This window comes from Aptenodytes forsteri, unplaced genomic scaffold (genome assembly GCF_000699145.1).
Source record: "Aptenodytes forsteri isolate BGI_AS27 unplaced genomic scaffold, ASM69914v1 Scaffold73, whole genome shotgun sequence".
In the NCBI taxonomy this organism is placed as follows: domain Eukaryota; kingdom Metazoa; phylum Chordata; class Aves; order Sphenisciformes; family Spheniscidae; genus Aptenodytes; species Aptenodytes forsteri.
Window position 1 is genome coordinate 1049692 of NW_008796215.1, and position 11939 is coordinate 1061630.

General features: G+C 34.9%; 1 protein-coding gene across 3 annotated transcripts in view; it reads left to right on the forward strand.

Annotated features, from left to right (window-relative positions):
• CCDC91 (coiled-coil domain containing 91) overlaps positions 1–11939 on the forward strand; it is a 173765-nt gene that overhangs the window by 19073 nt on the left and 142753 nt on the right. For all 3 annotated transcript variants that reach the window (XM_009288497.2, XM_009288496.1, XM_009288498.1), the window contains exons 2-3: positions 10691–10733; positions 10864–10942. In XM_009288497.2, coding sequence (XP_009286772.1) covers positions 10704–10733; positions 10864–10942 — 109 coding nt within the window. In that variant the 5' untranslated portion in view covers positions 10691–10703. The remainder of the gene's footprint in view (positions 1–10690; positions 10734–10863; positions 10943–11939) is intronic.

The following is an 11939-nucleotide window of genomic DNA, read 5'->3' on the forward strand; positions in this document are numbered from 1 at the left end:
GTTGGTGTCTGATCTTTGTGAGCTAGTTAGCAGTTGACAAGTCACACTTTTCTTACCTTTTTTGTAGAATACAAATTAATTTCCAGGGCTTCTGATTATCATTATTCTGAATAAGGGTTACAGACATTGTTGATCTGGACTTGATGTTGATTTATTATAGATATTGCCTAGCTGAGCATAACAGAAATGTTAACTCCAGTTTAATTCAAGCTACTTTTTGAGGTTTTTTTGGGGGTGGATGGGGAGAAGGCTTGGTGAGGGGAGAAGTTTTTCCTCCAGAAAGCACAACATGTTTGAATTGTATCAGCTTTGTCAGACTTCTCACAGCAGTTTATGTACATTTTGTAAAAGTGTGTGGCTTTTGAAGTAAAAAGATATTTGTGATAGAGAAAGTTTATAGAGGGACATTAGAGAAATTTAAAAATTAGTTAACTGTGTGATTATTTTTATAATGAAACAAAAACTAGGCTTTCCATGTTCTGGTCACAAGAAACCAATTATGGTGAAGATGGAAGACCTTGCAAGGACTTCCTGTAAAATCTTGAGTTACTGAAGTTGTTAGAATTAAGTCTTGAGAAAGTGTCTGTAGATTCTGGAGACAAAGAGATAAGCTGAATAGTATGGTAATATGATACTTCTGCTGGAGTTGATACAGTTTTATTTGAACTCATCTTTGAATATCTAGAATGAAAAAGTTGGTATTTTCTAAGTGGAAAATTCTTAAAGTTGGGAGAAGCTGACAAAGAATCATGGGCAAAAATGAAGAAAGATCCTCAGACAAGAAGTACATGTGTTACTATAATTACTCATGCCAATAGGTAGCCCTCTGGAATTAAATCCATATTTGTCATCTTAGAGATTCTTTTTTTTCCTGTCCATAGATCTCAATGACCTTTTCCCTCTTCTGCCTTTTAATTGAATATATGTGCTAAAAGTACCACTATGATACTTGCAAAATCTTTTCTTCTGAATGATGCTATCCTCTGAGTACTTATGGTTACACATGGAATCCCCATGTGGTCCATGGGTTGTGGTCTGGTATAGAGGCAAAAATGGTACGTGCATGTGGTAGATCTCTACCTCAGGAAATACTCTGAAGTCAACCTCGGCAATTATTTCTGAATCATAAGCAGAGTAGTATTTTAGACGTTGGCCTAGGGTTCGCACCTTTTTGTTGATCTAGGAGAAAGCACTTCTCTCCCAATTTATATTAATTCTTTCCTATACGGAAATGCACACAATGTATTTGGTGATTTTACCTATATGTAGAGTTCAGGAACAATGACTAAAAGTCATGCAGTTTCTATCTAATACTGCACCTTTTTTCCCCCCACTAGTAATTTCTTTTGCTCACAGTCTATATCCTTTTGCTCTTCATCACTCACAGAATACCATTTTAAATTACTTCAGTGCACCATACTTTTTACAAATACATTTCTTAATAGCTTTTCAGAGATCAGATTTCACAGAATATGGTTTTGGTAGTTTTCTGATGTTAGTTTCTTCTTGGATATGTCTAAGGAATTGCCAGTTCTTGAATGCATTTTCCACACAAGGCTGTAGTGGTTTTTTTCTCTCCTATATCTTAGGTGAATTCGAGAACCAGTACCTGCCTTCTCTGTAGGAGCTATCAGAGCCCCTTTTCTTCTTGTGGGTAAAAATGGAACTCTTGCTTTCTTTTTTGTGAAGCTGTATCTGATCTAGGGAAGTGAAATGGACTTGGCATTTGCACTTTATTGCTTTTTCTTGCTTTAAGCACTGTTTAAAAAAGCCAAAAGTGTATGCTGAAGAAGAGGACCCACAAGTTCTAAAACACAAATTTTTGTGGAATTGATTTTGCGGATTATCTTAATACCTATTTTTGTGGAATTTCAGAGATTTTTGCTCATATTAGCTCAGTACCTTTCAGATAGAATATGTTTTGTAAAGAATGTTTTTATTCTAGTAGTCTTTAATAAGGACTATATCCAGCTAAAGAAGAAGTTTTGTTTGTGATTTTATGCAGTTGTTGAAAATTTTGCCACCCTTATGAGGCTTAATGATATGCTGTGGTTCGTTGTTCTTCTAAAAATGCTTTTTTTAAATAAAAGTGGGAAAGGCAGTTATAGAAGTCTTGCAGATTGCATAAGATGTTCTTGTAATGTGAAACTGATACAAATGCTACAGCTTTTGCTGCTACTGTTTTATTACATACAGCACTGTTACATGTAAGTAGTGTTATTTCAAAATTACTCGTGAAGCTAGGTATGAAGTATCATATCATAGGATATAGAATCTTACATGCTTCTTACAGGATCTGGATCTTTTGCTCCAGGGGGTGTCTCCTGAGAAAAGGGCTAAGTGGTAAAAAAAATTTTGTTATTGGTTGTTTGGGGGGGGAGGTGTTGTGTTTTTTGTTTTGGTGTTGGTTTTTTTTTTTTAAATTCTTAAATTCACTGTAGGTATTGATAGAAAAGTTTTAGCTATTGACTTTTATTTTACATATTCTGTTTTGTGTAAATCAATCCTTGACTTTTATTGTTACATTCCTTAATGTGCTGTTCTCATCTCCAAGTGAATGGATGACAAAGGTGAATTAGAAAAGAAAATTCTCTGGGTATCTGCTCTAGTGTTTACTGCTGTTGCCTTGTTAGAGTCCTTGCAGATATTCTAAACTTGACTGTATGTGATCTTAAACAGCCTGATATAGTGTCTAAGTGGCCTTGTTTTCAGGTGGGGTTGCATCAGGTGTCCTCCTGAGATGCTTCCCGAATGAAATTTATTCTATGATTCCTTGAATATGTTCGATTGTATTGGTTTACTTGGGCTGTGGAAAAGAATTAGTTACAAAGGGCCAGACTCACATTTTTCTTAAAAGTCCCATAGACTTCAGTTGAATCAATTGTGATATAAACAACTATTACTGTAAAATAGGTAATGTTTTGCATCTGCTTGCTTTGTGTTTTGTTTTTTTTTTTTTAATTAAAAAGGTATTTTATTTAGTAAGTGTTTATTAAGTCAGTACTGGGATTTAAATGAACCAGCCTTACTTCCCAGGAGAAAATGTGATGTGTTCCGTGTTGTTGTCTTTTTCTTTTTCTTTTACCCCACAACCTTGAAGTCTCTTCCTTTAATATGTGATTGGGCATGCTTCTGTTGTGTGTTCAAATACAGGTGCTAACTGCCATATTATTGTGCCTTTCATTATGGAGCTGATACGCATTCTGCTTCATGGTGGTGTGGATTTCCTACATGCCCCATTATATGACTAAATACACACTGTAACATGATGGAGAACATGGGCATTTTGGTGATGCCTGATTTTCACTGTCTCATGATAAGGGTAGGGCATACAGCCCTTGAACAACTTTGTGTGGGGTGGTATTGTCTGAGTGAAAGATGAAAGGGCAGTTGTCTGTGTGAGGAAGTGAAAGATGAAAGGGCAGTTGTTTGAGTGAGGAAGCGAAATACTCGTTTCAGTTTCAGCCTTGCATCTTAGATGTTACAGGTTCTCAGTCCCCTCTTCTAACCACCTTCTTTAACAACTGGCATGTACAGACAGACATAAGTTTGTATGCCTACAAGGATTTAGATGCTCTGCTTCAAGAAAAAAAAATTGTAGGCTTTCTTTTTCTAAGGTAGTATGAAATCAAAGTTTGTATCTCTTAATATAGAGAGATGTGGATGCTATATGCATTTGGCAACAGTTCATTGGTTTGAATAATATTCTTAAAATAAAAATCTTCTTAAAATTTTGAAGCTGTATTTACCTTATATTGTGGTTAAAAATGACTTAAAAAAAAACCCCAAAACAACCTAAACCAAAAATTAAGAACCATAAAACCCCCCACCTTTCTAAAAGTAGGAAATGTAATTGAATTTCCAAGTTTATTTGGGCATTCCATTCTCTGAAATGATAAAAAGCTTGTATTTCTATTTCTTCTTAAAAGGTCTGTCTAATGTTTACCTTCAGTTCTAGCCAGAAGTCTTACAGATATCTCATTAAAAAATTATAGCTTATCCAAGATTTATTAATGAGCACTCAAAGTAGCATATTTCTTAATAGTCGAAGAATTTCGAGTATCTCTGAGGAAATAATTAGCCTAATTTCTTGTTATGTAACTGATTTATTATATTTTTGGCACAAACTCTTAATTTCTTATGGAAGTCTTGTGTTAATTTTGTTTCTTCTAAGATTTTTTTTTTTTTAAATCATGTTTATCATTTCAATTTTCCAAATTGAAAGACAGTCCTAAATTTCCCTCTGGTCTCATGCCCTCATGGTCTTCTGATGTTAGCCCCTGCTCAATTGTATACTTTCCTTGTTAGACACAGATGATAAATACTGAAAATTTAATGCAGAATTTAGGAGCTGTTAAGCGCTTTCCCGTTAAAACCAATACAGAATACTCTTTTTATGTAACAAGACTGTGAACTCTATTCGTTAAATAACAAACCACTAAGTGAATGTTAGCCACATGGATCATGCTATCTTTATAGGAAATTTTTCCATTCAGTTTTACTGTATAGTCAGGTGCTTTAATAATGAACAAAAAAAAAGTCTGCAGAAGCTTTTCCTTGCAAACAAGATATTGCTATGGGGCAAATTACAGAATTGGAAGTTACAAAAATAAAACACTAAAAGGATTGAACTCTCCATTGATTTGAAGGATTGAGAATTCCTGCATCATATTGTTTCATTCTTTCTGAAGAAAAAAAATGAAAAATGACCTACATTTCAGTACCTCGTTACAGCTACCATTTTTAGAAATTGATACCTGGCAGATATGCTAGAAGAATTTAGCCTTACTGCTAGGAAGGGAAGTTAGAATTCCTCAATCTCCAAAAACAAAAAAAAAAGAAAAAAAGAAAAAAAAAATCTGCCAGTAGCTCTTCTTTATTTTTTATTTTGACCACTTATACCGAAGTGGTCTTCGGTAATGTTTATATTGTTTTTCATGCGACTGAATTCCTGGCCATAATAAATGAAAAGTATTCCTGTTTATGGTCTAAGTGTTATTAAACAGGTTACTTTTAGTGCTGAGATCTCAAGCAGGAGTGAAGTGAGAAATGTAAATTTTATTTTTTTTAGAAAATTTTACAGGTGCTCTAAATTTATTTTAGTTTCCATTATGCTGTACATTGATATTCTGGTCTTCCTTGGGCTATGTATCCTTTGGGATATGTGTATTCTGTAATAAAAAAATTCTAATTAATGATTTAGTAGCTACTATAAGTTGTTAAGATGCCATATGCTTATCCTGCAGCTGTAATTGGTATAGATCAGGTAGGTAAAAAGAAGAAAGTTTGTTCCTGTTTTAAAATTGCTAAGAGGTGCTTGGAGTTTTGGCAGAAGAGCCATGAGGAAAAGTGCACGTGAGCTGGCTAGAACTTTGTGATACAGAAATTTATCATCTGTTCTGCTCTTTATCACAAAGGTATTGCCAGTATATATGCCTTCTAAATGACTACTTTTTTAATTTTATTATTGTTTTTTTTAATCTCGTACTTATTTCAGATTGGCTTTTTGGAGCCTGCAGTTTCAGCCAAAGATTTATTCTTCAAATAATGCGGTCTATGTTATGTCCGGTGAAGAAACAGCTAATAAGCCTGTCCTAGATTGAACACATTGAATGAGTCATTTAGTAAGCATAAACATGCAAGTAAAACCAATACATTGTCGTAGGTAGGGGTTAACCACTGACAGTGTTTGCCAGAAATACAAATGCAGCAGCCCCACCCTCAGCCAGCTCCACACATACTGTTCTGACAAAACAAACAGCAATATGCTCTGTAAGTTGTTCCTTTAAACTGTACAAAATTCTGCAAGTAAGTTAGCTACTTACTCAAAATTACAGGCCGGGTAATATATCGTCCAGTTGAATGTACCTGGCAAAATTAGTTGTCTTTATTACTGAGGCAAATTTATATTTGATTTATCAAATTATAGATCAGGACTTGATTAATTTGAATTCTTACTAATCAGAGGTAGACTTTTAAGTGAATTAAGAATCCTGCTTAGTTCACTGTTTGGTGTCTCTACCACTTTTGCCCTTTGGATATGAAGAATACCGGGATTTCTGGTGGGATTACAACATTCCTTCTCCTCCTAACAGCTGGAATGGGGAAGAGGGGCTTTTTTCCCAGCTTACATTTTTCTGTCTTATTCCTTGTGAATGGCTCCTGATCTTCCTATATATAAAAGCATGATTTTGGTATGTCTGTTAGGTAAGTGCATTTCACAAAGTTCTCATGACCTATATTTAAGCTGATGGTCAGGCTTTGGTGACTTCATTTTATGTAGGAAAGCTTGCAGGCATCTCAGATGTGCACAGCTGTCTGTGTTTGAATGTATTCATCATGCATTGTTATCAGTCATAGAGAAGGAAGTCTTGAGCAACCTGATCTGAATGCAGTGTTGACCCTGCTTTGAGCAGGAGCTTGGATTGTATGACCTGCTGGTCTGAATTCTGGCCTAAATTACTGTATTATTTGATGAATACAAATTTGTTGATAAAATCTACTAAAAATGCAGTGGTTTACGTATTCGTGATCTATGAAAAGTTTCCTTCTTCTCACAGGAGTGTGACTGGAGAGCTTCTCAAGCCTTTTAGGACATGACTGTCTTGAGAACTGTAATGTTTTGGAAATGGTCTGGGCTGGATGACCTACTGTGTCTTTTCCAACCATAATTTCTATGAATCTGTAATTTTGAGGTTGACTTCTTGTTGCCCAATTTTACAGTTACTTAATTCCAGTATCGGGCATATTTTAAGAGACCACATTTAGTCATGGTAAGACTGTGTGGGTTGTTTCGTCGTTTTGTGTTATTTTTTAAATCCTTCTGCAGATTGTCAGCACTTAATGTATTCTTTCCTATTCCGGTGCCACAAATAATGTTCCTAGTCTGTGAGGAAAGAAAAGTCTGATTACCCATTTTGGAATAGATGGTTGATTTAAAAAAAGCTGCTCCCAAAATTGTTGCAGTTCTATGTGAGGTGTTAGGCTAGTTCTGCTGTTTATTTATGCCAGAAATGCATTTCCATCACCAGAATAAGGGGTGGAATTGAGAAATAGTGTATTTGGTCATATTTTCAGCATTGTTGTCAGTTAAGTTTACAATGAATTATCCCAACATTTTTTAGAGCTAAATGCATGTGTACTTTTCAGGGCTATGAAAGACTCCTAGCTAAAAATAGGCTTGATTAATTTTTTTCTAAACAGTTCTTAAAACATTGGTGTGGCCCTGTTCCCTTCTCCTTGCAGAAAGCACCCTTTTCTTTTTATGCAAGAAGAAACATCATTTTGGAAAGACATCTCCTAGTAAAAAGCTCTTGTGCTAACACTCTTTGGCTGAAGGGAACACCTCAGCCTTTGAGTTTAAGTGCCCTATGTCAGTGTCCCTCAGGACTTAATCTATGCTTTCTATCCTAATTTGCTGCCTGCTTACTTGTGATACATGCTAAGTTTGCCAGTTTGATTCTGCTGGGTTTTGGGGTTTTTTTTTCCCTATAGCTAACAAATCATGTAAACAAATCAGGATTTCTTTTTGGTGGACTAGAAACTTAGCTTTGTCTTTGAAAACAGACGTGTGTGTACATCTATATATTATAGTATAGAATATACTATATATATATTATAGTACACAAATAGCAAACAGTCCTTCCTAGCTGCTTGAGAATCACTTAGCCTAGAATTCCTGTGGGATCTCTGAAGAACTGGAAATTGGAGGATTAGCACTTGGGTGTGAAAGCACCATTGATACTACTGAGACTTGCTTGGGTCTTTTATTCCATTTAAATGATGTGTGGAATAATTCATAAATTAATCATGCTGTTACCGCCATGAAATGTCTGTTAAAATTTGTGGGTAAGGTAATCTTAGGTCAAAATAGTCTTGTGGTCATTACCAGACTTATGAAAACTGTATATGAAATGTAATAACAACGATGATGGATTCAATAACAGGTTGTTCTCCATTTTTTTTCTTCTGCCCTACATCCTTTTTCTCTATCAAAAGTTACTTTTGTTTTGTGTATATATAGGTTCTTCCAAATTTTCTTGTACGGGTTTATGTTGCTTTCCTGGAAATCCTTACTAGTATTTAACACACAGTTTGCCTACAGAGGCTTCTGTACTTTACTGCCTTATGTCAGTGCTGCATTTGATGATAAATGAAAGTAATTACTTCTTAGAACATTATTTTTCATATTTTATAGATATTTTTGTTTGCCTTTTTTAATTTAAAAAAAAAGCCTCTCCATTTTAGCGTGCCTTTCCAAAATTGCCTTAATTCCTGTTGCGCTCCTCTGAACTTGTTCCAGTTTGTCTTTTTAAAACACAGTGCTGAATATGGAATGTACTTTCTCCAGTTGAGACATAACCAGTTCTGAGACAATGGGAATAATGTCTCTTGCTCTTCGGGGAGAAAATCTGCTGTGGTCCTTTGAAGTAATTACTGTGGTCCTTTGAAGTAACTTTGGGTAGAGCCTGTAGGATCTGTTGATGTGATACATAGTGTATAGATAAAATACCTATTTACCTTTCTAAAGCCTCTTTTTCTCCAACTGACTGCTCTGATTGCTACTTGAACGCTGCATTTTGCAGTGCCTATGTAAATCACCAGTCTCTTTTTGGATGACGTTTAATAGTAGGTAGTGTCAATACGTTGACATTCTCAGTTTGCGCATTGCTGTCTGCTTCAGCAGTGGTGTTCTCCCTATACAAGTTCCATTGCTATCATTTGTGTGTGCATGTGTTATTTTTTTTCAGTTATATGTTAAAGCTTTGAATGTCAATGGAATGCATGAATGTTTGACTGGTTAAGGTTAACATTGATGGGAAAAATACCCAACTACCTTCTTTTTCTCTTAAAAAATAAAACACAAAACCCAACCAACCCAAAACCAACAAAACCCCTTGCAGTCCCTAAGAAGATATTTAGTTCTTATACCACCTGTGAATATTGGACAATACTCTTCTTTAATTTAACCAAATCTGTCTGCTTACACTGTGGATAGTGTTGTTTTAAACTAAGTTCTTCAATAAGAACTTGGAAATTAATTTGTTAAACTTTGGAAGATGTGTGTTTGAATTGAAGTCTTTCTTGGTAGTGATTTTCAGCAGTGGATATAAACTGAAAGTGTCACCTTCTGACATTCTAATACTTTAATTTGGAGATTCCTCCAAACCCTTTGAATTCTTCTGTTTCTGAGCATGTGTTTTCACAGTAATAAAAGTTTTGCCAGCCTATAGTCTATTTTAACTGAAGTCAATTAACTTTACAAATATTTTGACATTCTATAAAGACCCTAAAGGGTTTTTGGATCTTCCTTCATTCACTTATCAGAATGATACTTTTTTAAAAAATACATATAATACCCTTCTTTGAACAGCCATGTATATCTTGAGTTACTTTCATTAACTGAGTAACTTATCCTGCATTTTTGTAAAAGGAACTGCAATTGAACTATAAATATATCAAAATGCCACAGAATTCAGGGCTACAACTCAAAAATGCTGATCAGTTTGTAAAATCTAAATCAGCCCCTCCATGAAACCTAGGGAAGGACCTCTGTGGTAGCAGAAAAATTTCCAGAAATTCACCACAGTCTTTCTCTAAGTTGCAGTTTGTGCTGATGTTGCCAGACAGCTAAGAAGAGATGGGAAAAGCAGGAAATTTTTTTTTTATTTAATCACTGTGCTGATTTGGAAAAGCCACTTAACAATGGAAAATATTTTTATATTTTAAATCATGAACAGAAAACTATGAAGTACACGGTAGATTGTGATTGCATTAAATTGGATCGTCTTCATTACTAATGAAGAAAATTCTTCATTTTGGAATCTGATGGTCAGAAATCCTACCTCCTGGATTTTTTTTATTTTTTATTTTTAATATCCAGACTAGGTTATCTGCTGTTTTCAGTACCATTTGTTGAGGTACTGGCCACTTGACTGCTATACTTGAGAGCAATAGATACAGCTTTTAAAGTACCATCTTTCTGTTTTCCTATCTTGAAAAGCTTTTTCTGCATTCTTGCCTTCAAAAGATCTTTGACAATATTGATGGGCAGTGCTTATCTTTTTTCTTGAAGATGCTCAAATTCCATTGTAGAATACCCAATTTTTTCATCTATCTGGATCAGTAAAAAAGTGCTTCTTAAGAGAGATCTTGCAGTTTTAGCCCTTGCATCCTCTTTGTGAAAAAGTTCTTAGGTCCCTTAATCTTTTGTAGAACTTGTAAATCAGGAAGACTTCAGGTAACCTGTGGAGATGAGTACTTGGATGAAAGTCTGAATGCTCATTTCTAAATGAGAAGGTGATGAGGTTATGAAAAGCACGTAGATGAGCTAGGTAGCAGTTGTATTCAGGTGAAGGTCTCCACTCATCTGTCATGTAACTGAAGTACAAATACATGAGTCATTTTGTCTTTTGACTCCTAGTTGATCATAAAATCAGCACATTTCTCTTATGAGACTGGCCAATTAAATATACCTGTTTTTCCTGCAGTGTAGAGCATTTTGTTACTTCGTACTGTTGGGCTTTTAGGGTTTGACTACAGTGACTTGTTCTACCCAAGTCTGTCCTTTAAAACTAATACCATACCTTTGGTTTTACAAAGTATTTATTGCTATTTTATGAGCAAAGGGGATATAACAATTTAGTGGTTTTGTTTTAGTTTTTAAATAAAGGTTTCTGCTATATTCTAGTACCAGTTGAAAGATGGATGACGATGACTTTGGAGGATTTGAGGTATGTTATTTGAATGATTTAATTTTGAAATTTTGAATGATTATTTTGAAATTTAACTATTTTCAACTACTTTTATAAGAATTTATAGCATTTTGTAAAATATATAACAATAATTTTTTCGTGTTTCTAGGCAGCAGAGAGTTATGAGTGTGGAAATGGTGAAAATCAGACTACATCCCCTGCTATTGCTTGGGCAGCATTTCCTACAGGTATTGATAAAATCACTATAAAAATTCTTAATAATGTATTGCTGTCCTTCTGTATTTGCTGTAAATATTAGTACCCAGGAGGGTGTATACACACGATAAAAGAATGGGCAACAGTGAATACCTAGCATAAGAATGTTCCTGAGTAATTATTTTCAGAAGCTGCACTTCTCAAAGTTAAACTTTCTTGAGGAATGAAAGAGAAGTACAGTTTATGCAGTTCAAAGGCTGATTGGCATCTCATGGGAAGAAGAAACGGAGCTTCTTCACTCAAAGGATATTCTTTCTTTTGAGTGTGGAAGGTCTGTTGCAAATGATGGGAAATACGAAAAATAAACTTAAATAGGACTTGAACATGTTGCTTCCTCCATTAGATTTCTTTGACTGTGATAAAGTCTTTTAGTTGCTCTCGGGGGGGAATGATCTTTTTTACTTAAACAGTTTTTAAAATTAAAGGATGTGTAATTTATTTTCTATCTCAAGCAGAAGCTGAAACATTTATAGAGCTACATTTGTTAGTTTATATAAATGCCCGGTGCCTGTCTGGATTTTAAGAAATTAATAAAAGCTCATTGATAGTGGATAAATGTACAAATCAGTAGAACTAAAAGATTAAGGAGGTGTTACTGATTGGCAATTGATTTTGTTGAGGGAGTTTAGTCTAGATTTCACTGCTTTCACAAAAAGAAACATCACTTTAGCAACATTAGGAAAAAAAAAAACCACCCAACCCACATTTTATTCTTTGGTCAGGAACTAAAGATTTCTGCCTGTTGTTATATTATTGTGCTGTGAATAAATTATGCCAACTTGTGGTTTAACCCCAGCCGGCAACTAAGCACCACACAACTGCTCGCTCACTGCCCCCCCGTGGGATGGTGGAGAGAATCAGAAGAGTGAGAAAACTCTTGGGTTGAGATAAAGACAGTTCAATAGGTAAAGCAAAAGCCATGTGCACAAGCAAAGCAAAACAAGGAATTCATTCACTGCTTCCCATCGG